We start from the raw sequence: 26,067 nt of genomic DNA, 5'->3' as shown, positions 1-26,067 counted from the left end.
TAAATAGGAAACCTAACTAGCAGATGACGAGACAGCTGATCCCAGACAGAAACCTGCAAAATAACAAAAAGAGCCACCAGGGGGAGCCCAAAGAGAGAACTCACACAGTACCACTCACGACCACAGGAGGGAGCCCGGAAACAGAGTTCACAACAGTACCCCCCCCTTGAGGAGGGGTCACCGAACCCTCACCAGAACCCCCAGGGCGATCAGGGTGAGCCACATGGAAGGCACGAACCAAATTGGCCGCATGAACATCAGAGGCGACAACCCAGGAATTATCCTCCTGGCCATAGCCCTTCCACTTAACCAAATACTGAAGCCTCCGTCTTGAAATACGAGAATCCAAGATCTTCTCCACCACGTATTCCAATTCTCCCTCAACCAGCACCGGAGCAGGAGACTCAACAGAAGGAACCACAGGCACCACATACCTCCGCAACAAAGACCTATAGAACACATTATGGATGGTAAACGATGCCGGGAGGGCCAAACGAAATGACACAGGGTTGAGGATTTCCAAAATGTTATAAGGACCGATAAAACGAGGTTTAAACTTAGGAGAAGAAACCTTCATAGGAACATAACGAGAAGACAACCACACCAAATCCCCCACATGAAGTCGGGGACCCACACAGCGACGACGGTTAGCAAAGCGCTGAGCCTTCTCTTGTGACAACGTCAAATTGTCCACCACATGGTTCCAAATCTGCTGCAACCTATCCACCACAGAATCCACCCCTGGACAGTCAGAAGACTCAACCTGACCCGAGGAAAAACGAGGATGAAAACCAGAATTACAAAAAAAAGGCGAAACCAAAGTAGCCGAACTAGCCCGATTATTAAGGGCAAACTCGGCCAATGGCAAAAAAGTCACCCAATCATCCTGGTCAGCAGAAACAAAACATCTCAAATAAGTTTCCAAGGTCTGGTTAGTTCGCTCGGTTTGGCCATTCGTCTGAGGATGGAAGGCCGACGAAAAAGACAAATCAATGCCCATCTTAGCACAAAAGGACCGCCAAAATCTGGACACAAACTGGGATCCTCTGTCAGACACAATGTTTTCAGGGATGCCGTGCAGACGAACCACATTCTGAAAAAATAACGGAACCAAATCGGAGGAAGAAGGCAACTTAGGCAAGGGCACCAAATGGACCATTTTAGAAAAACGATCACAAACCACCCAGATGACAGACATTCTCTGAGAGACCGGAAGATCCGAAATAAAATCCATGGAAATATGCGTCCAAGGCCTCTTAGGAACCGGCAAAGGCAAAAGCAAACCACTGGCACGAGAACAGCAAGGCTTAGCCCGAGCACAAATCCCACAGGACTGCACAAAGGAACGCACATCCCGCGACAAGGAAGGCCACCAGAAGGATCTAGCCACCAAATCTCTGGTACCAAAAATCCCAGGATGACCCGCCAACACTAAAGAATGGACCTCGGAAATAACTCTGCTGGTCCATATATCTGGGACAAACAGTCTCTCTGATGGACAACGGTCAGGTCTATCCGCCTGAAATTCCTGTAACACCCGTCGCAAATCTGGGGAAATGGCAGACAAAATTACCCCCTCTTTGAGGATACCAGCCGCCTCAGAAACTCCTGGGGAGTCAGGCACAAAACTCCTAGAAAGAGCATCAGCCTTCACGTTCTTCGAACCAGGAAGGTACGAGACCACGAAATCGAAACGTGAGAAAAACAACGACCAACGAGCCTGTCTAGGATTCAACCGCTTGGCCGACTCAAGATAAATCAAATTTTTATGATCAGTCAAGACCACCACACGATGCTTAGCTCCCTCTAGCCAGTGTCGCCACTCCTCAAATGCCCACTTCATTGCCAACAACTCCCGATTTCCAACATCATAATTTCGCTCAGCCGGCGAAAATTTTCTTGAAAAGAAGGCACATGGCTTCATCACAGAGCAATCAGAGCTTCTCTGTGACAAAACAGCCCCTGCTCCAATTTCAGAAGCATCAACCTCGACCTGGAAGGGAAGAGAGACATCTGGCTGACATAAAACTGGAGCCGAAGAAAACCGGCGCTTCAGCTCCTGAAAGGCCTCAACCGCCGCAGGAGACCAGTTAGTCACATCAGTACCCTTCTTGGTCAAATCCGTCAAAGGTTTAACCACACCAGAAAAATTAGCAATGAAGCGACGGTAAAAATTAGCAAAACCCAAGAACTTCTGAAGACTCTTAACCGATGTAGGTTGAGTCCAATCATGAATAGCCTGGACCTTGACTGGGTCCATCTCAATAGAAGAAGGAGAAAAAATAAAGCCCAAAAAGGACACTTTCTGGACTCTGAAGAGACATTTGGAACCCTTCACAAATAAGGCATTGGCACGCAGGACCTGAAATACCATCCTGACCTGCTTCACATGGGATTCCCAATCATCTGAAAAGACCAAAATATCATCCAGATACACAATCATAAATTTATCCAGATATTCTCGGAAGATATCGTGCATGAAGGACTGAAACACAGAAGGGGCATTAGAAAGTCCAAAAGGCATCACCAAGTACTCAAAATGGCCTTCGGGCGTATTAAATGCTGTTTTCCATTCATCGCCCTGTTTTATACGCACAAGATTATACGCACCGCGAAGATCTATCTTGGTGAACCAACTAGACCCCCTAATCCGAGCAAACAGATCAGACAACAATGGCAAGGGATACTGGAATTTGACCGTGATTTTATTTACAAGGCGATAATCTATACAGGGTCTCAACGAACCATTCTTCTTGGCCACAAAAAAGAATCCCGCACCAAGAGGGGACGAGGAGGGGCGAATATGTCCCTTCTCCAAAGACTCTTTTACATAGCTCCGCATAGCGGCATGCTCTGGTACAGACAAATTAAACAGTCGTCCCTTAGGGAACTTACTACCAGGAATCAAATTTATAGCACAATCACAATCCCTATGAGGAGGTAGGGCACTGGATTTGGGCTCATCAAATACATCCTGGTAGTCCGACAAAAACTCAGGGACTTCAGAAGGAGTAGAGGAAGCAATTGATACCAAGGGAGCATCGCCATGAATTCCCTGGTAACCCCAACTCAACACAGACATAGCTTTCCAATCCAGGACTGGATTATGAGCCTGCAACCATGGCAGACCCAACACGACAACGTCATGCAAATTATATAACACAAGAAAGCGAATCACCTCCTGATGTACAGGAGTCATGCACATGGTCACTTGGGTCCAGTACTGAGGTTTATTCTTGGCCAATGGCGTAGCATCAATTCCCTTCAATGGAATAGGGAACTGTAATGGCTCAAGGATAAAACCACAGCGCTTGGCAAATGACAAATCCATCAGATTCAGGGCGGCACCTGAATCTACAAAAGCCATAACTGAGTAGGATGACAGAGAGCAAATCAAAGTAACAGACAAAATTAATTTAGGCTGTACAGTACCAATGGTGACAGATCTAGCGAAGTTTTTTGTGCGTTTAGAGCATGCTGAGATAACATGAGCTGAATCACCACAGTAAAAGCACAACCCATTCTGACGTCTATGATTTTGCCGTTCAATTCTGGTCAGAATCCTATCACATTGCATAGACTCAGGTTTCTGTTCAGAAAACACCGCCAGATGGTGCGCAGGTTTGCGCTCCCGCAAACACCGATCAATCTGAATGGCCAAAGCCATTGACTCATTCAGACTCGCAGGCGTGGGGAACCCCACCATAACATTCTTAATGGCTTCAGAAAGACCTCTGAAATTTGCAGCCAGGGCACACTCATTCCATTGAGTAAGCACCGACCATTTCCGAATTTTTTGACAATACACCTCAGCTTCATCCTGGCCCTGAGAGAGAGCCAGCAAGGCCTGTTGTACTGTTATGATCCTAGTGGCTGAGGATCACAAATCTAACCAGCTAAGTAGAAGAAAATAGGACGAGCTCTGGGGATGTGGTAACTGGACTGACCACCACAAAACTGATCCTAACCGCACACACTATAGGCAGCCGTGGAACGTTTCCTGAAATCCTAGACGTCTCTTCACGGGCTGAGAAACTGACTACCCCTAAAGAGAAAGTAAAGACCTCACTTGCCTCAGAGAAATAACCCCAGAGATATAGAAGCCCCCCACAAATAATAACGGTGAGTTAAGAGGAAAAGACAAACGCAGAGATGAAACAGGTTAAGCAAATGAGGCCCGCTAACGCTAGATAGCAGAAAATAGCAAGGGATCTGTGCGGTCAGTAAAAAACCCTATGCAAAAATATCCACGCAGAGAATGCGAGAACCCACACAACCAACTAACGATGTGGGGGGAGCAACTCAGCACCCCAGAGCACCAGCAAGCTGGGAAATCACATATTAGCAAGCTGGACAAAACTCATCATATACTAAGAAACATATTGAACACAGATGAGCAAAAATAAGCAAACAAAACTTAGCTTCTCTTGGAGAGACTGATAACGGATGTAGACAGGAGCAATCAGAATAGCACTGAATACAACGACAACAGGCAAGGAATGAAGGACCAGCTGGATTAAATAGGAAACCTAACTAGCAGATGACGAGACAGCTGATCCCAGACAGAAACCTGCAAAATAACAAAAAGAGCCACCAGGGGGAGCCCAAAGAGAGAACTCACACAGTACCACTCACGACCACAGGAGGGAGCCCGGAAACAGAGTTCACAACAAGAAGCATCCTTTTCAGCTAGTATAGCCATGAGTCTTCTTGGGAATGATGCAACAAGTTTTTCACACCTGGATTTGGGGATCCTCTGCCATTCTTCCTTGCAGATCCTCTCCAGTTCCGTCAGGTTGGATGGTGAACGTTGGTGGACAGCCATTTTCAGGTCTCTCCAGAGATGCTCAATTGGGTTTAGGTCAGGGCTGGTTTACTTACTAGTTCACATCAATCTGTTAAAGGCGTGGAAGAACAAGGAGTGTATGCTGATTGGATGTGACTCCAGAAGTATCATCTGGGGACCCTTTGATAGCGTCCTGGACAGAGGCCAAGAGAGTGGTAAAGATAGGAGATACTCTATTCAAACCGCAGCATCAAGAAGTTCGGAAACTAGTACAAGAAAACACAGATGTATTCTCGGAACTACCAGGCCGCACCTCTGTCATCCAGCATGACATTGTCACAAAGCATCATGTAAGGGTGCAAATGAAGCTGTACTGTGTGCGTCCCAGGCCCGGAGACAGGCTATCGCGAGTGAGGTGAGACAAATGCCCCAGCTAGGAGTAATTGAAGAGTTCCATAGTGAGTGGGCTAGCCCCACTGTGCTAATCTCGAAGCTGGACGGCTCATGACGGTTCAGTAATGACTTCTCTAAATTGAATGAGGTGTCGAAGTTCAACTTTTATTCAATGCCCCAGGTGGACGAGCTGATTCAGCGACTGGAGCAAGCCCAGTACTTTACCACGCTCGATCTAACCAAGGGTTACTGGCAGGCACCTCTCACGGAGTCAGCAAAAGAGAAGACCGCCTTCATAACAGCGCAGGGCTGTACCACTATGTCATATTGCCCTTTGGGCTACATGGGGCACCAGCCACATTCCAGAGGCTGATGTACATAGTACTAGAACCCCATTGGAAGTATGCCTCAGCATACTTGGATGACATAATCATTTTTAGTGCTGACTGGCATACCCACTTGTCCCGGGTACAAGCGGAGGTGAATTTGCTCAGAGCCGCGGGCTTGACAGCGAATCCCAAGAAAGTGCGATAGGGCTCGAGGAAGCCCGGTACTTAGGGTATGTGATCAACTGTGGGGTTATCAAACTCTAAATAAATAAAATTGAGGCCATACAGAACTGACCCTAACCTGTTACCACCAAACAGGTGAGAGCTTTTCCGAGCATCTTTGGGTATTACCAGAGGTTTATACCTAATTTCTCTGGGAGAACAACACCCCTAAGCAATCTCCTAAAGGAAAAGAAGTCGGTCATGATGCGGTGGAACCTTTAAGTGGAGGAAGCATACTAGTCTATGAAGGTGGCACTGTGCAGACAGCCCGTCCTTATCAGCCCCAACTTCAAGAGAGACTTCGTCGTACAGACGGACGCCTATAACGTCAGCCTAGGAGCGGTCCTGTTGCAGGAGGTGAACAGAGAGGAACATCCGGTCATCTACCTAAGTAGGAAACTCACCCCGGCCGAGAAGAATTGTAGCGTAGCGGAGAAGGAGTGCCTGGCTATTAAGTGGGCCTTGGAGTCCCTGCGCTATTATTTACTCGGTCGACCATTTCGCTTGGTGACGGATCATTCACCCTTGGTCTGGATGAGAAATGCCAAGGAGAGGAATCCTCGGGTCATCCAATGGTTCCTGTGTCTGCAAAATTTTAATTTCACCGTGGAACACCATGCAGGGAAGGCGCAAGGGAATGTAGATGCCCTGTTGCGGGCACCTTGTATCGTGACAAGTGTTCAACCCCACAAGTTTGAACAGAGGGGGAATATGTGAGGCAGTGAGGGGGATCATATGCGAGGGTTTGATATGTTTCCCCCAAGATGAGTACGGAGTGACTTGTGTTCACAGCAGGATGCCTGTGAGTCACAAGGCAATCTAAAAGAGAGTATGGTTTGGGTCCAAGTATTGACAGATTTTTAGGAAAACCCGTTAAAGGCTTTTATTTTTAGAGGGATTTGCAGGTTTGGTTGTGGAGTGAATCCTTCTCTCCACTCCAGGTTTTGGAAGTGGCTCTATAGCCACAATTCCATTGAAATCTGTCAGTTTTGCCTTGGGTGTGTCAGTTTTTGGAGTTTGCAAGCTGCAGAGCAGCAGGCTCTGTGCATTCCCAGGTCTGTGTGGAGCTAACAGAAAGCCAGGGGCTTCAAGGCAGCTGATGCAACCAAGAGATATAGTGGTGTCATTGTCCACGGGAATGGGTTTTGAACATGGACTGTATATATGGAAACCCAGCTGTGATCTGGAGAATATCACGCCTGTATGTGAGTCTGCAAATAAAGACACTGTTTACGTTGAAATTTCTGTGGTCCCTGCCTGTCTGTCGCACTGCACCAACCCCGCTGCACTACAAGTGGCATGTAAAAGTTTGGGCACCCCTGGTTACAATTACTGTTATTGTGAACAGTTAAGCAAGTTGAAGATGAGATTATCTCTAAAAGGGTTAAAGATGACACATTTCCTTAGTATTTTAGGCAAAGCATATATATATACTGTATGTATATTTTTCATCTTTTACCTTTTAAAAACTACAAAAAGGAAAATGGGCCGATGCAAAAGTTTGCGCACCCAGCATGGTTATTACCCAGTAGCACCCCATTTTGCAAGTATCACAGATTGTAAACTGTTCTTGTAGCCAGACAAGAGTCTTTCAATTCTCGTTTGAGGGATTTTCTTCTCTGAAAAATTCTTCCAGTTCTGTGAGATTCCTGGGTCGTCTTGCATGCACTGCTATTTTGAGATCTAACCACAGATTTTCAATGATGGTCAGATCAGGAGACAGTGAGGGCCATTGTAAAACCTTCAACTTGTGTCTTTTGAGGTAGTCTATTGTGGATTTTGACTCGTGTTTAGGATCATTATGTGACGCAAGTCACTGCTCATGGCCAAGCAGTGAGTCAGAATGATCGAGGAGTCCAAGGTCAGAAGCCAGGAGAGTACGTCATAAACAAAAGGAAGAAAAAAAAGCGTGGTCAGGTAATGTTCCTTTCAGAGTTTCGGGATGATAACAGATCATAGATGAAGGGGTTAAACAGACGGATGGTCAGAACAAAGTCCAAGGTCAGGCAACAACAGATCAAGCATACAGAACTCAAGCCACAGGAGAACAAATCTCACAAGCTGAATCTATGTCTGGCAGAGGTCTGGGAGACAGCTCAGTTAAGTAGCATGGCAATCACCTGGAATAATTAACACTTGGAGACAGTCAACACCTCACAGTCTCAGATTGGATAGTCCAGCTGTCAATCAACACAATGACAGCTCAGCAGAGCTGTACCAGATTGGATGGCCAAGCTGTCAATCAAAGTACTGACAGCTTCAGCACACCCCTATACCAAATTTGACGGCCGAGCTGTCAGTAATTGCATCCCAGACACTCTGAGGGGTAGAACCATGACACATTATCCAATTATAGAAGCCATCCTTTTTTCAACTTCAGGGTTTTTTTTACAGAGGATGTTATGTTTGAATTAAGAATTTGTTGAAATTTCATTGAATCCATTCTTCCTTCTACCCGTGAAATGTTCCCCGTGCCATTGGCTGCAACACAACCCCAAAGCATGATTGATCCACCCCCATGCTTAACGGTTGGAGAGATGTTCTTTTTCTGAAACTCTGTGCCATTTTTTCTCTATACATATCTTTGATCATTTTAGAGATCATTTCATCTTCAACTTGCTTAACTGTTCACAATAACAGTCTATGCCCTATGTCAATCTAAAAACATAACTACCGTATATACTCGAGTGTAAGCCGAGATTTTCAGCCCATTTTTTTAGGCTGAAAGTGCCCCTCTCGGCTTATACTCGAGTCATTGTCCCAGGGTTTGACGCGGGAAGGGGAGCGGCAGGAGTGGTGGTTGTCACATCATACTCACCTGCTCCCAGCGCGGTCTCTTCACTTCCCTGCTTCTCCAATGGTCTCAGGGGCCAACAGTACTTTGATTGACAGCTTGGCCATCCAATCTGGTACAGGGGCGTGCTGAGCTGTCATTGTGTTGATTGACAGCTGGACTATCCAATCTGAATATGGACGTGACTCCACTCCCATAGGCGTAGCGCGCAAATTCATTACTTTAATGAGCGGTACCATGTGACCGCTGAACACAGGAACACGCTGCCGGCACGCGCCGGAGACCATCAGAGAAGCAGGGACTTGCAGAGAGACCACGCCAGGATAGGGTGAGCCATGCGATATTCACCTGTTCCCGTTCCACCACCGGGCTCTGTGTTCCGCGTCCTCTGGCTGTGATGTTCAGTTAGAAATCTTCTTACAACTCAGTATATGCAAGGGTAAATAATTAATGGCTTACTAAAGAAAAACTACCCTGTTAAAATATAACCTTTATTAAGTGAACATAATAAAAGAATCCCAACAGCGGGATTTGTTCCTTATAATTATACTAGATGTTTCCAGCCAGCTAATGCTCGGCATGCTCATTGCTATCTAATTAACGCTGCTGGTGATTATGCAATTAAATGTATGTTTACCTTGGCTGAAGTGGTTGAATTACATAGAAAGGACGTGCTGCTTGTGGTAATGTGGGGGGGAGGAGCCTCGTGTGGTAATATGGGGACGGAGCCTCGTGTGGTAATGTGTGGGGCTGGAGCCTCGTGTGGTAATGTGTGGGGACGCAGCCTCGTTTGGTAATGTGTGGGGACGCACCCTCGTGTGGTAATGTGTGGGGACGGAGCCTCGTATGGTAATGTGGGGGGACGGAGCCTCGTGTGGTAATGTGGGGGGGACGGAGCCTCGTGTGGTAATGTGTGGGGACTAGTGTTGAGCGATACCGTCCGATACTTGAAAGTATCGGTATCGGAAAGTATCGGCCGATACCGGCAAAATATCGGATCCAATCCGATACCGATACCCGATACCAATACAAGTCAATGGGACTCATGTATCGGACGGTATTCCTGATGGTTCCCAGGGTCTGAAGGAGAGGAAACTCTCCTTCAGGCCCTGGGAACCATATAAATGTGTAAAAGAAAGAATTAAAATAAAAAATATCGCTATACTCACCTGTCCGACGCAGCCGGGACTTCAGCGAGGGAACCGGCAGCGTTGTTTGTTTAAAATTCGCGCTATTACTTGGTTACGTGAATTCCCGGCTTGTGATTGGTCAGGGCGGCCATGTTGCCGGGACGCGGACCAATCACAGCAAGCCGTGACGAAATTACGTCACGGCTTGCTGTGATTGGTCCGCGTCCCGGCAATATGGCCGCCCTGACCAATCACAAGCCGTGACGTCACGGGAGGCTGGACACGCGCTCATTTTAAAATGGGCGCGTGTCCAGCCTCCCGTGACGTCACGGCTTGTGATTGGTTGCGCCGCGGTCAACCAATCACAAGCCGGGAGGCTGGACGCGCTCATTTTAAAATGGGCGCGTGTCCAGCCTCCCGTGACGTCACGGCTTGTGATTGGTTGCGCCGCGGTCAACCAATCACAAGCAGGGAGGCTGGACGCGCTCATTTTAAAATGGGCGCGTGTCCAGCCTCCCGTGACGTCACGGCTTGTGATTGGTTGCGCCGCGGTCAACCAATCACAAGCCGGGAGGCTGGACGCGCTCATTTTAAAATGGGCGCGTGTCCAGCCTCCCGTGACGTCACGGCTTGTGATTGGTCAGGGCGGCCATATTGCCGGGACGCGGACCAATCACAGCAAGCCGTGACATAATTTCGTCACGGCTTGCTGTGATTGGTCCGCGTCCCGGCAACATGGCCGACCTGACCAATCTCAAGCCGGGAATTCACGTAACCAAGTAATAGCGCGAATTTTAAACAAACAACGCTGCCGGTTCCCTCGCTGAAGTCCCGGCTGCGTCGGACAGGTGAGTATAGCGATATTTTTTATTTTAATTCTCTCTTTTACACATTTTAACATTAATGTTGTTGCGATACCCGATATCCGATACCACAAGAGTATCGGAATCCCGGTATCGGAATTCCGATACAGCAAGTATCGGCCGATACCCGATACTTGCAGCATCGGAATGCTCAACACTAGTGGGGACGGAGCCGCGTGTGGTAGTGTGTGTGGACGGAGCCTCGTGTGGTAATGTGGGGGACGGAGCCTCCTGTGGTAATGTGGGGGGACGGAGCCTCGTGTGGTAATGTGTGGGGACGGAGCCTCGTGTGGTAGTGTGTGGGGATGGAGCCTCGTGTGGTAATGTGTGGGAACGGAGCCTCGTGTGCTAATGTGTGGGGACGGAGCTTCGTGTGGTAATGTGCGGGGACGGAGCCTCGTGCGGTAATGTGGGGGGCGGAGCCTCGTGCGGTAATGTGTGGGTGGCAGAGCCTCGTGCGGTAATGTGTGGACGGAGCCTCGTGTGGTAATGTGTGTGGATGGAACATCATGTGGTAATGTGGGGGGATGGAGCCTCGTGTGGTAATGTGGGGACGGAGCCTCGTGTGGTAATGTGGGGGGACGGAGCCTCATGTGGTAATGTGGGGACGGAGCCTCGTGTGGTAATGTGTGGGGACGGAGCCTCGTGTGGTAATGTGGGGGGGCGGGATAATGTGTGGTAATGATGCGGGGGGGCGGGATTATGTGTGGTAATATGGTGGGTGGGCGGGATTATCTGTGGTAATGTGGTGGGGGGAGGGAATATGTGTGGTGGAAGGGCGGGATTTTGTGTTGTAATGTGGTGGGGGGTGGGATTATGTGTGGTAATGTAGTGGGGGGCGGGATTATCTGTGGTGATGTGGTGGGGGGCGGGATTATGTGTGGTGATGTGGTGGTGTGTGGGATTATGTGTGGTGATGGGGTGGGGGGGCGGGATTATGTGTGGTGATGGGGTGGGGGGGCGGGATTATGTGTGGTGATGGGGTGGGGGGGCGGGATTATGTGTGGTGATGTGGTGGGTGCAGGATTATGCGTGGTGATGTGTTGGGGGGCGGGATTATGCATGGTGATTGCCTAGGAAAAACCGGGCTTGTAAAAATACAAGAGAGCAGACCAAAAAATAGAAGCTCTCTACCTGACTAGTCAATGTAAATAATGATATACCGGAAAAGACTAGAAAAAATGTTAGGAAAAAGACCCCTCTTTCATGATAGAAGTATGCCCAGTCAAAAAATCTCAACAAGCAGAACTGCCAGCACCTAAATGGTTAACAACTACAAGGTGATAATATTAGTGCAACTATGTCATAACAAACTTACTAAACCAATGTGAAGAAGTGAGTGACCTCTCCCTGGATACCACTTCTTTCTGAGCACCTACCTAGATGCGGAGGTCGGCACCCTAAGAAAAAGCGAGATTGGCGCCCCCGCTCGTACGATGGCTGTACCTGAACTCCTATAAGGACCCTATAAGGCTGATAGTCAGAAACAGAGGGCTAAAGGGCCTGTAATCATTGTATGATATCAAGATGAAGTGGTGTCAGTGTATGATAACACAGGCCAAAAAAAAAGGGTGTGAATGTATACAAAGGAGAGATTAAAATCAACTTAAGTCACTCAAAACAAATATGTTAGAATACTAAAAGATATATCATAGCTGCAATAACAATCCCCCAATATGAAAATGATTAGACCAGTGCTGACACACAATGACCCTGATAAATATTCCAGCAAATATGCAAAATAACAGTCAGCATAACATAAATGCATAGATGTTACCACACACATGCTTCAACCCCCAAATATTCCAGTTTACAAAATGACAAATAGGGGCACAAAAAGATACAACCCCAAAATACATCATACTCATCTGACATAGTGTGGAACTTCATGCAGATAGCTGGAAATGGTGCTATTATGCATAGAATTTCATTTGGATGCTTGATCATACAAATTCTTTCAATCTTTTTCTACCAGGTGTTCTGGATTCCAGAGGATGATAAGTGCGGTTCTTAATTTTAAAGACAATGTCACTGTCATAAATGCCATCCACACCATGACTTTCTGCTTGCTACTGCTGGCAGGACATAAATGTGCTTTGCTCATTGAAAAATAAATCAGAAAATGCAATAGTGTGGGTAGACAAGCTGGTAGACTCAGATTCCAAAATGGCATTGTCCTTTAAAAAAATGTCTTTTGACCGTCAAATTGCGGGCAAACTTGCATAGTTTGAAAAAGATTGAAGTTCTGGCTATTGGATACTCAAGCTTGATAGCAAATACCCTATGGGCATGAATTTAAGAAATTATTATTTTTTTTTAAAATTCTTATTATTTTTGTTTTCATTCAACATAAAGTGTGATTGTTTATATTTTGTTATTTACATTTTACTCCCATCAATTGTTAAATATAATGTATTTATGTTTTTGAGATGGTTTTTTTTCTTGGAATTTACATACTGATTTAAGTTCTCCATTAGTGTTCAGGTGTATCCCCAGTCATGTGGTCTCCCTGTTAATTGCAATTACGTCATGTGTTTGTCTACCATGATTGTTTTTTGTGCTTTAATTAAGACCATTGCAATATAAGTTTTATGCCATGATTAAGGGTAAGTGACTCTCCAGAAACGCGTTGGTTTTAAATCCCTTGTTTATAATTTTAATGGATATAGATTAAAGAATTAAACTTTCATTTACCTTAGATGTGCCTTTTCTTCCGTCTTCCCCATGGCAAAACAGCATCACAATAGCCATGGGAGACCCGGCATTGATATCACTTCAATTACACCGGAGTGGGAGGGGAGTATATGTTATTTTTATTTTGCACTGGGAAATATAGTATTTAGGAAGGGGTTGTCTGAGTAGTGAACAACCCTTTTAAATGTTGTTAGAATTGCACGTTCTTTACTGTGTCTCATTTAACTGTGAAGTGACTCGGGTATATTCTAGGCACAAACCTAAGCATTGTTTGTGCAAGGATTTTCCATTAAGGTACCTTCACACTGAACAACTTAACATACCGATAGCGATCCGTGACGTTGCAGCGTCCTGGATAGCGATATCGTTGTGTTTGACACGCAGCAGCGATCTGGATCCCGCTGTGACATCGTTGGTCGGAGCTAGAAGGCCAGCACCTTATTTTGTCGCTGGATCACCCGCTGACATCGCTGGATCGGTGTGTGTGACACCGATCCAGCGATGTCTTCACTGGTAACCAGGGTAAACATCGGGTTACTAAGCGCAGGGCCGCACTTAGTAACCCGATATTTACCCTGGATACCATTGTAAATGTAAAAAAAAACAAACACTACATACTCACCTTCTGATGTCTGTCGCGTCCCCCGGCGTCCGCTTCCCTGCACTGTGTCAGCGCTGGCTGGCCGTAAAGCAGAACACAGCGGTGACGTCACCACTCTGCTTTAGGGCCGGCGCTTACACAGTGCAGGGAAGCGGACGCCGGGGGACCCGACAGACACCGGAATGTAAGCATGTAGTGTGTGGTTTTTTTTTACATTTACACTGGTAACCAGGGTAAACATCGGGTTACTAAGCGCGGCCCTGCGCTTAGTAACCCAATGTTTACCCTGGTTACCCGGGGACTTCGGCATCGTTGGTCGCTGGAGAGCTGTCTGTGTGACAGCTCTCCAGCGACCACACAACGACGAAACAGCGACGCTGCAGCGATCGGCATCGTTGTCTATATCGCTGCAGCGTCGCTTAATGTGATGGTACCTTTACTCCCTACCAGTTCCATTCTTGGTAGTTCAGTGGTTAGTACTACAGCCTTGCAGCACTGGGGTCTAGGGTTCAAATCCCACCAAGGACATCTGCAAGGAGTTTGTATGTTCTCCCTGTGTTTGCGTGGGCTTCCTCCGTGTACTCCAGTTTCCTCCCACATTCCAAAGACATACTGATTGGGAATATAGATTATGAGCCCCATTGGGGACAGCGATGATAATGTAAAGCTCTAAAAAGCAGAGCATAAGAAAAAAATGATAATAAATTCTTCCAATTTTTCCAGCTATAGAGGTGCTTTCACATTTCTGAATCCAAAAAGCCTGGCACATTGTGACCTAGGATATGATGACAGTCTTCAGCCACTTTGTTACATCCATCATGATGTTTTATAGATTGGTTCACCTAGAGTTTATTTCTTTATTTAGGTGGACTTGATTATCTGGTGTTAAATCATGCGGGAGGACCTGTAAGTTTTGAATATTTTAAAGGTGACGTGGAGCCTATGCTGAGTTCCAGCAAAATAAATTTTCTCAGTTATGTCGAACTAACGTCCACAGCTCTGAAGGCGCTTCTGGAATCCCAAGGGAGCATCGTTGCTATATCCTCGATGAGCGGTAATAATAATGGCTTGGTTGTACAGTACTTTTGTATGCTTTACTAGTTTGGATTACCAGAACAGTTTATATTGATGGTAAATGCAGATCATTGTAGCAATCTATGTTATTATCACATCTAAAACAAGAGGCAGAATTCAGATTGTATACCAAGTCCACACAGCTTCTAAACTTTTTACACTTCACCCATCTCATAGCTCACTCAAAAAAGATGTGCACAGATTCAGATTCCCTGAGGGGCCTGAGGATCCCTGCCTTGTTTGATCTCAAGTGGAAGTAAAAGCTGGAAAGTTGGATGCAGAAATTTCTGCACCATTTCTGCATCTCTAGGCAGGGAAAAATGCAGTGACAAAAGTTACATTTCGATACGTTTTCACATGCACTTTTTCACTTGCGTTATTCTAATGTTTTTGGACAGCAATGAATGCTATATAGTGTACTGCAGCGATCACTAACGGGTTGGGGAATACTCGCTTTACAACGGGATGAAGGCACATAGTCACGTTTTCTTAGTTAAACAGTGCATGTGGTTTATTATACACTCAGCATAAACTACTATAGGCCATGTTACACATCACAGACCTTCCACATAGTCCATAGCACTTCACATTGAGTTGCAGTCTCTATACACGCCGGACCTCACTTCGTCCAGTTACCATGGGAAACCACACAGTTTATTAACTGACTTGTCAGTGCACACAGTTCCCAAACTCTGGGTTACCTTCCTCGAGCTCCTGCTCCACACGATAACCTCCTGTCAGTGCTCTCTCCTGGGGAAGCTGCCGAACTGGGATCACCGTACCTGTGACCAGTTCACTCCCGCCAGTCCAGATCCTCAGACAGACAATAGCTTCCCTCGCGCAGTGCCATCACAGACTCTGTACATACGGCCTCTCTGTGTGCTGTTCAGGATGTCCATCCCCACTTGGAACCGACCAGCTCACAGGCCACCAGATCCAAGGCTTCACCATGTGCTCTTCAGGACGTCCATCCCCACCTGGGACCGTCTAACACACAGGCCTTCCAGAACCTTACACACGAACCAATCAGGTCCATACATTCTCTAACATGTGACCACACCATGGTCACATTATATACTAGTAACCACTCCCATAGGTGGGAGGTGTGTGTGGTTAGTCAGACCCGCCCAGCTCTCCGACTAACCCTGTAAGCCTCCCTTTAAAGCTACACAATACTTATGGGACTACAGGTCCCAGAACAACCTTATCGGCTTACAGCGCAGAGGATTCTCCTCTGCGACACATACCGGCCATTTACAATAATGCTGTACGTTGTCTGATCACCACAGTTATGCCTGCGACTGCCATGCATTCCCATGGCCTCAATACGCCTCCACTCTGAGGAGAACATGCAGCACCCCCAGATAGACAGACAGATATAATTGAACAACCCCCCAACATATAATAAAATTGCAGCCCCCGGAAGAAGAAAACGTTGAAACGCGTGTTGGGGTGGGAGACAGGGCAATTTCGGCTTCCCACTACGATAAAGAAAACTCATATGCACCTTCTTTCATTTGGTTTTCATGCTTACTTGAATCTGCAATATTGTTTACATGCACTGAGGCACTTTCTAGCATTTTTTCTAGTGGTCATTGTTTACATCTGTCTATTACCCACCTTAGGTATACCTATCTTTTGCAGTGGGGCACTTTATTAAGGATCTATATTATCCATATATTGTCAATAAGGTATACATAGGTGGTGTTATAAATATACAGTTAAATGACCCAGTAAATCCAGCAAGTTATGGAACCATTTAGATTTGGGCTTTTTTACAATAAACCATTAGTGGGTAGTGGAATTAGGCCTGTTCTATGACATGTTCTATGACATGAGGCATCCTTTTATTCTTGTTGAATTATTGTATGATTTTTGAAATATAAATAAAAATATTGATTATCTTATACATTCCTTTTCCTTCCGTTTTTATGAAGAGTTTGTTTAAAGTACTGTGATATCGGAGTGTGACCTTAGTGTGTTTATGGACTAATGGAGCGCCCCCACACCGCCGCAGGGCCGAGGGGTACCCGGAGCCGGGCCTCTAGGTCTCAGTCCTGGGGTTGTCACGGTGGCTAGACCCGGTCCGTGGCCCTGTCTGTCAGTGGGGGACGTCCGGTGCAATAAGTGATGTTGTAGCGGTGCAGTTGTGGGGTGCAGGTCGCGGTAAATAACGAGGACACCAGGTTGCAGTCTCTTTACCTCTTTACTGAAGCTCTCTGGGTCCTCAGTCCGGAATACGGCTCACCAGGCTGCGCAAGTCCGGCCGGTCCAATGGCACTTCCAGAGCTCTCCTTGCAGGTGGAAATCGGTGCCTTCCTTCTAGCGCTATGTGTTGCAGTCCTTCCCTGCTGTGCTTACGGAAAGTACCCCACAACTGTTGTGTCTGTTTCTCGTGTTCCCTCACAACAACTTAATTCGCAATGATCTTCCTCGTCCCTCCAGATACTATGGTAGGAACGCACCCGTATGACGGGGAGGCTCGGAGATCTTCCGGGACTCTATCTGCGCCCCTCTCCTGTTGGTACCCCCCTTTGCCTTCCTGGGTGATGCGTGAGACAGTCCGCCTCAAGCTAACTGCCCTGCCGTAGGTCTGAGGTATGGCTTGAAACTCTTTACCTCCTCGGCGTTCCGGCCACCGGTAGTGCGCCTCAGTAAGGTGCTGCCTCTTTCAGCACAACCCTCACTGGTATCTCCTTTCGCTTGATTTCGTTTCTCACTCAGCACAATCTATCTCGCTTCTTAGTCCTTCCTTGGGCACCGCCGCTATGCTGAGCAGGCACGGTCTCTTTACGTTCTTTCCATGCCAAGCCTCTGCCAGGATCCCACCCCTGGCAGAGACCCTACAGTCTCTCCCTTCACAACACCCTCTGCCACCAGGTGTTGCTCCGTTCAATCCCGTCAGCGTTCTCTCTAACTTCCTGCCTGACCCCCAGTTTACCCACTATGGTGGGGAGTGGCCTAATGAATAGCACCCTTAGCTCCCCCCGGAGGCCCAGCTGTGAAATGTATTGGTGACTGTGATACCTGCTCAGAGAACTCCTTCCGTGCCATCGAACGCAGCATGGCCCCCCTTAGTGGCTGAACCATGCTACTGCAACGACCAGGACTCTGGGGCGCTGCACTCCCCCCTGGTTAAACACAGTACTCCGGGACTGGGAAGAAAAACAACAATACAGGTTAGCAAAAAGACATACAATTTTGTTGAGTGCAAATAACAATAAGTATACTTAAGTAGGCTTCCCTTTATGGGAGGTGAGGACACTTGTAACGTTACAAACATAATTAACCTTATAATTTACAGAGTATAAATAACTTCTGTTACCCAACCGGGTATTCTATTTAGTGCAATTTTTGAAATAATAACTTAACATTGCCTTTAAGAAACTCACACTCTTAGTCTATCAAAGGCCTTCCTATAATCACATTATAAGGCATTTCAACTTTACATTCTCCTTCTTGTGAACCTGCAGGACCGCCTGTCCCTACGGCACCAGACCTACTGCCTCTCCTTTCTTCTACAGGACCGCCCTGTTCAGCCAGGGCCTACTGCCTTTCGCTACTATACACAGTATAGACATAACATTCCTTTCGGTTGAAGAACTCTGAGCCAGCTCTACTCGGCCCCTTTAAGGACTCACTCTCTAACCCCTACGGGTTCACTCTCTGTCCTTAGCAACAAAGTAACTTTTCAATGGGGACGCAGGGTTTACCTTCTATCCTCACCCTCATTATTACTTCTCTTACTTTCAACTATGCAGACCTCTATTTCTACCCCTACGGGCTCTCTGCATCCTTCCTGTCTTCAAAACATTATTCAAATTTCACATTTTAACAAATTCAACACATATAACTCGGCATGTAAAACAGTTACATTTTCTTTTCAAGGCATCATTACCACATTACTGTTCTGTAACAGTATCGCTTTCAAGTACAATTCTTCACATCCCCTTTAAGAGGGGACCAGGTCTCTCTGAGGTAGCTCGTCTTCTCAGCCTACCAGTCTCATGCAAAGTTCCGGTCCGGTATCTTCACAAAGTGTCTTTAACTAGGACCAGTAGGAACGGTTTCTTCGCAAAGTGTCTTTTTGACTAAAACCAGTAGGGAGCACCTTTAAGAAAGTGCAAACTATTTACAAGGGAAAGTTTGAATCATGCGCAGTTCATGATTTCTGCAGTTCTCTTTTTTTTAAAACTGTATAAACTTCAGGAAAACAACAGTGACCCCGGGTCAACAAAGGGGTCACCTTTAACCCTAGACGGGTTTAGCAGCAAACAGGAACAGTTAAAGGAATGAACAGTTAACTATTTACATTTTCCATAAAGCAATCTTACTGAGGTTCTACGGGAGGTGACCTTCTTCCTGGCTTCACCAGACTCACAGATCGGCCAGGTGAGCCAGGACGCCGTTCTGGTCCCAGTAAGGATAGAATCCCTCTCCGGGAGGTCCTTCTCGTCGGTAGACGTACCCGCCTCTCCGGGGCGCGGTGAGGTCGAACTTCCCCTGGTTCCGCGGGGTCAGGTCCCGCTGCCTTTCCTCCAGGACTATCCTCTTCTGGTGTCCCAGCAGCAGCCTGGAGGGCGACACATCTTTGGACCCCCCGGGCAAACCAGCCCGTCTCACTGGTGTTCTTTCTCCACCTCGTATAGGTGACGGCGTCCCCCGGCTCCAGATTGCAATCAGACCGCCTGCCAGAAGGTTCCACCTCTTCTCGGTCCACCCGGACCTGGATTGGCTCCCCGATCTCCTGTATGACCCCTCTCCCTTGCTGGGGATGGAAGGCCACCACAACACCCCAGTGTGAGGGCGAAATCTCGGGGACACTGACCAAGTCTACTTGTTCTGCAGGCTGGGGCCGGCTCCGCCACTCTGCCATAAGGCGCCGTAAGTGCTCCGCATCCGGCATGATCTTCAGACCCGGTGCAGGTAGGGCGCTTTCAGCCGGGTAAGGAGCAATGGGAGACAGCTTAATCTCGGTGGGTTGGCCCACCCGGGTGAGCACGCGGGCATCGGCCCTCAGTCGGCGGGTCAGTTGGCGGGCCTCGGCCGCAGCCACACGTTCCTCCGATAACGGCGTCGGAGGTCGGCCCATCAGGGACTCGGTAAGGGTCAGACCTCCCAGCAGCGGTGCCTCGGAGCCTATCTCGGACGCCGCGGCCTCAGACTGAGCCGACTCTGCTCCACGTGGTGCTTCGGGTGCCGCCATCTTTTTCTCCTCTCCCGCGTCTTCTTCCCGCGGTCTCTTCCGTGGGCGGCCCCGTCCCCATGGTCTCCACCCTCCGACCAAGATCAGGAGGCGTACCTCAGCTGTTGACGGGCACGTCCTCAGGACACAGAAATACTTAGACTGGGCGGCCATTACTGTTCGCGCTCTCCAGCTCGTCTACGCCCACTCCACGCCCCTCTTCTCTTCCTGCGCTTTCCTCAGCGCTGCAATGGCGGCGGATTTTGGCGGCAAATGGCACAGCACACAGTCTTGCAATAAAGTACAGTCCAAGCACAGTAAATCACAGTCTCTAGGCACACATGACCTGATTCTTCAGGCTTAAGTAGATCCTGTTCGTGACGCCAAGTTGGAGCGCCCCCACACCGCCGCAGGGCCGAGGGGTACCCGGAGCCGGGCCTCTAGGTCTCAGTCCTGGGGTTGTCACGGTGGCTAGACCCGGTCCGTGGCCCTGTCTGTCAGTGGGGGACGTCCGGTGCAATAAGTGATGTTGTAGCGGTGCAGTTGTGGGGTGCAGGTCGCGGTAAATAACGAGGACACCAGGTTGCAGTCTCTTTACCTCTTTACTGAAGCTCTCTGGGTCCTCAGTCCGGAATACGGCTCACCAGGCTGCGCAAGTCCGGCCGGTCCAATGGCACTTCCAGAGCTCTCCTTGCAGGTGGAAATCGGTGCCTTCCTTCTAGCGCTATGTGTTGCAGTCCTTCCCTGCTGTGCTTACGGAAAGTACCCCACAACTGTTGTGTCTGTTTCTCGTGTTCCCTCACAACAACTTAATTCGCAATGATCTTCCTCGTCCCTCCAGATACTATGGTAGGAACGCACCCGTATGACGGGGAGGCTCGGAGATCTTCCGGGACTCTATCTGCGCCCCTCTCCTGTTGGTACCCCCCTTTGCCTTCCTGGGTGATGCGTGAGACAGTCCGCCTCAAGCTAACTGCCCTGCCGTAGGTCTGAGGTATGGCTTGAAACTCTTTACCTCCTCGGCGTTCCGGCCACCGGTAGTGCGCCTCAGTAAGGTGCTGCCTCTTTCAGCACAACCCTCACTGGTATCTCCTTTCGCTTGATTTCGTTTCTCACTCAGCACAATCTATCTCGCTTCTTAGTCCTTCCTTGGGCACCGCCGCTATGCTGAGCAGGCACGGTCCCTTTACGTTCTTTCCATGCCAAGCCTCTGCCAGGATCCCACCCCTGGCAGAGACCCTACAGTCTCTCCCTTCACAACACCCTCTGCCACCAGGTGTTGCTCCGTTCAATCCCGTCAGCGTTCTCTCTAACTTCCTGCCTGACCCCCAGTTTACCCACTATGGTGGGGAGTGGCCTAATGAATAGCACCCTTAGCTCCCCCCGGAGGCCCAGCTGTGAAATGTATTGGTGACTGTGATACCTGCTCAGAGAACTCCTTCCGTGCCATCGAACGCAGCATGGCCCCCCTTAGTGGCTGAACCATGCTACTGCAACGACCAGGACTCTGGGGCGCTGCACTAATATGTATGCATATTTTTTTATGATTACATAAATGAAAAAAACAACGTGGAGTATCCCCCATTTTTCGTATCCAGCAAAGGTAAAGCATACAACTGCGATCTGATACTATCAGACTAGGAAGGTCCATGGTTATTGGGCCCTTCTCAGCCTACAGCTGTCTCAGAAGTGGAACATCACATTAGATGCGCCAATTCTGGCGTTCAGTTTGGCTCTTCCTCATTGCCCTGGTACGGTGGCAATCAGTGTAATGGTGCATGTGTTTGATGTCAGCTGGGTACTGTCCACAAACACAGCTGACATCAGGCCCTGGTGTTAGCAATTGAGAGGTGTCTATCAGACACCCCTCATTACTAACCCAGTAAAAAAAATAGAAAAACCACACATACAGAATCTTTATTTAACTAAACCCTCCCCTACATTTTCCCTGGTTCATAATTTTATTTTAAAAATAACGTTCCCATGCAGGCCCGACGTAGTCAACAAATGGAAACCTGAAAAACATAAACAGGGAGAAATAAAACAAGACACTGTCCTTCTGTAAGGGGTTACAAAGACTGAAAAAAAAAACACCCTTCTCTCGGTTAAATGTTCTTACTGTGTATGTTTTACTACCAAATGCTGTTATGCATATTGTAAATAGGAAAGTGCAGTATGTTAATTAGAAAACTAGATGGGGGTACATTAGTGTACATAGTTCACATTGGAGGGGCTACTGTGGGTAAGCCAGGAGCATTTCCTGATCATAGGCAGTAGTGCCAGGGAGCCCAGACAGTCCTGTAGGGCTTAGAGTCTGCGAAAGCACAGTGACTCCGCAACATTCACAAGATAAGAGCCCAGCCGTCAAGAGCTTGAGAACTGGAAATTACAGCAGCACAGGAACACAGATGGCTCTAACATGTGGAAGCTTGCTACATGAGCAGAAGCCCTTATGTCTGGTGCGAAACAGGAAGGGGAACTCTTAAGAGTAGTAAAGCTAGACAGGGAGGATGCTGCGGTCTCGGACCAGACGGCACGAGCTGGGAACATGCCAAAGGACATGAGGGAGAGCACAGGGAAAGAGAAGGATATCAGCTGTGTAGAACCCTATGTCAATGCTGTAATGGATTTTGATGTGCTGAGAAAAGGAACCAATAAAGTTGTCTGTTTTAAGTTGAACTTGGTCTCTGTCTCTTTATGCATAACAATGCCAGCAGCAGAACTACAGCAGCCCCGATGGGACCCTGACGGTGCAGAAGGTAGAGCAGAAGGTATGCTAAAAAGGGGACATTGTATTCAAGTGATGGGGGCCAGGGCACAATTGAGCAATCTATGTCAGCCACGACTATGGCCCTGCTACCCCACACACCTCGTTCACTATTTTATTACAAAAAAGTTGCCACGCAGGACCGACATAATCCACCAAATCCAACATAGTACAGAGCATAGAGTGAGCAGAAACATCTAAAGAGAAGTGACGTTACTGTCTCTGTTATGATCCGGTGACCTTGGAGTCACATGAGAGACTTTCTCAGGAGTACGTGGTATCTGTACTGACCGCAATCCCTAAACTGACACCGCAACTGGAAGTAGCCGTGGGGTGTGCCTAACACGTCCTAGACACCTCGACACAGCCGGAGGACTAAATACCCCTATAGATGGAAATGGGAATTCTATCTTGCCTCAGAGCAGAACCCCAAAGGATAGGCAGCCCCCCACAAATATTGACTGTGAGTATAAGAGGAAAGACACACGCAGGCAGAAAAACAGAATTTAGCAAAAGAGGCACTTCTAGCTAAATAGAAAAGGATAGGACAGAATTCTAAGCGGTCAGTATTAAAATCCTAAAAATATCCACAGCAGAAAATACAAATAGTCTACATCTAACTAAAGACATAGCAAGTATATCTGCAACTCCTGAGAATCCAGCATGACTGAAAAATCCAAACAAAGTCTAAGCTGGACAAAAAACACAATGAATTGCACTGAATTGCAAAGCACACTGCATGTGTGCACAGAGACAAAAACCCAGACACTTATCTTAGCTGAATTGGCAGCAGAGCATGAGGAACCAGAGAGAGATGCAATCCCTCCAAGAACAATGGACAATTGGCCAGGAGTAATGGATCCTGCACACCTAAATACCTGGTAGAGCTGCAATCAGCAGAAACACCTGCCCTGGATTACAACCCCAAGACAACTGCACTACCATTAACAACCACCGGAGGGAGCCCAAGAGCAGAATTAACAACAGTACCCCCCCCTTGAAGAGGGGTCTGTTATGGTTTCCAATGGCAAGGAAACATCAGAAGCATAGAATAAACGGACAAGCTCTCGGGTGATGGAAACTAGAGCTGACCGCGATGCTAAACCTACACACCACACTAGAAGTAGCCAGGGGGCATTCCTGCGTTGTCTCTAGATGCCGCGCGCCAGCCGGAGAACTAACTACCGCTGGTAGAAGAAAACACAGTCCTGGCTTGCCTCCAGAGAATGTCCCCACAGGAGATAGCAGCCCCCCACATATAATAACGGTGAGAGCAGATGAAAAGACACACGTAGTATGAAAGCAGATTTAGCACAGAGAGGCCCGCTAACTAAATAGCAGAAAGATACAACAGAGGACTTCGCGGTCAGCTGCAAAACCCTTCAAAACACCATCCTGAAATTACCTTAACTCATGTGACAACTCATGCCACTGGAATGGTAATTTCAGCCCAACAAGAGCTTCCAGCTGCAGAGATTCACATAAGTGCAAACTGGACAAAACATACAAAAATAGACTTAAGGACTAAAGTGTCCAACTTAGCTGAGCAGAAAACTGGGAGCAGGAACATGCAACCACTCTGGATACATTGATGGCCAGCATTAGAATGACTGAGGAGCAAGGTTAAATAGGATACTCCCACATCCTGATAGGAACAGGTGAACTGAGAAGGCAAAGCTTGCAGGACACCAGTACCACAAGAGACCACCGGGGGAGCCCACGAACCGAATCACAACAGTACCCCCCCCCCTTAAGGAGGGGGCACCGAACCCTCACAAGAACCACCAGGGCGATCTGGATGAGCCCTATGAAAGGCACGGACCAAATCAGAAGCATGAACATCAGAAGCTGTAACCCAAGAATTATCCTCTTGACCGTAGCCCTTCCATTTCACCAGATATTGAAGTCTCCGTCTGGAAACACGGGAGTCCAAGATTTTCTCCACCACGTACTCCAATTCACCCTCAACCAGTACAGGAGCAGGAGGCTCAACAGAAGGCACAAGTGGTACCTCATACCTCCGCAATAATGACCGATGGAAGACATTATGGATAGCAAAGGATGCTGGGAGGTCCAAACGAAAAGACACAGGGTTAAGAATTTCCAAAATCTTATAAGGACCGATGAACCGAGGCTTAAACTTAGGAGAAGAGACCCTCATAGGGACAAAACGGGAGGACAACCACACCAAGTCCCCAACACGAAGACGAGGACCAACACGACGATGGCGATTAGCAAAACGTTGAGTCCTCTCCTGGGACAACTCCAAATTGTCCACCACCTGCCCCCAAATACGATGCAACCTATCCACCATGGTATCCACTCCAGGACAATCCGAAGACTCCACCTGACCAGATGAAAAACGAGGATGGAACCCTGAATTGCAAAAGAAAGGGGAGACCAAAGTGGCAGAACTGGCCCGATTATTAAGGGCAAACTCAGCCAACGGCAAAAAGGAGACCCAGTCATCCTGATCAGCAGACACGAAACACCTCAAATAAGTCTCCAAGGTCTGATTAGTACGTTCCGTCTGGCCATTTGTCTGGGGATGAAATGCAGACGAAAAAGACAAATCAATGCCCATCCTAGCACAAAACACCCGCCAAAATCTGGACACAAACTGGGATCCCCTGTCGGAAACGATATTCTCCGGAATACCATGCAGCCGAACCACATTCTGAAAAAACAGGGGCACCAACTCAGATGAGGAAGGCAGCTTGGGCAAGGGCACCAAATGAACCATCTTAGAAAAGCGGTCACACACCACCCAAATGACGGACATCTTCTGAGAAACAGGGAGATCAGAAATAAAATCCATAGAGATGTGTGTCCAAGGCCTCTTAGGAACAGGCAAGGGCAACAACAACCCACTAGCCCGAGAACAACAAGGCTTGGCCCGAGCACAAACATCGCAAGACTGCACAAAAGTACGCACGTCCCGAGACAGGGAAGGCCACCAGAAGGACCTAGCCACCAAATCTCTGGTACCAAAAATTCCCGGATGACCTGCCAACGCAGAAGAATGAACCTCCGAGATGACTCTATTGGTCCACTCATCCGGCACAAACAATCTACCAGGCGGACAACGATCAGGCCGATCCGCCTGAAACTTTTGTAAAGCACGTCGCAGGTCTGGGAAGACAGCAGACAATATCACCCCATCCTTAAGTATACCCGTAGGTTTAGAATCACCAGGGGAATCAGGTTCAAAACTCCTAGAAAGGGCATC

At 47.8% G+C, this 26,067-nt stretch overlaps 1 protein-coding gene across 1 annotated transcript in view; it reads left to right on the top strand.

Moving 5' to 3' along the window:
* Positions 1-26,067, top strand: part of LOC143815426 (hydroxysteroid 11-beta-dehydrogenase 1-like protein A) — a 70,058-nt gene that overhangs the window by 21,668 nt on the left and 22,323 nt on the right. The window contains exon 4 of the mRNA XM_077294592.1: positions 14,678-14,866. Coding sequence (XP_077150707.1) covers positions 14,678-14,866 — 189 coding nt within the window. The remainder of the gene's footprint in view (positions 1-14,677; positions 14,867-26,067) is intronic.

The sequence above is a fragment of the Ranitomeya variabilis genome, chromosome 1 (genome assembly GCF_051348905.1).
Source record: "Ranitomeya variabilis isolate aRanVar5 chromosome 1, aRanVar5.hap1, whole genome shotgun sequence".
In the NCBI taxonomy this organism is placed as follows: Eukaryota; Metazoa; Chordata; class Amphibia; order Anura; family Dendrobatidae; genus Ranitomeya; species Ranitomeya variabilis.
This window is presented reverse-complemented; position numbering and strand designations above follow the sequence as displayed.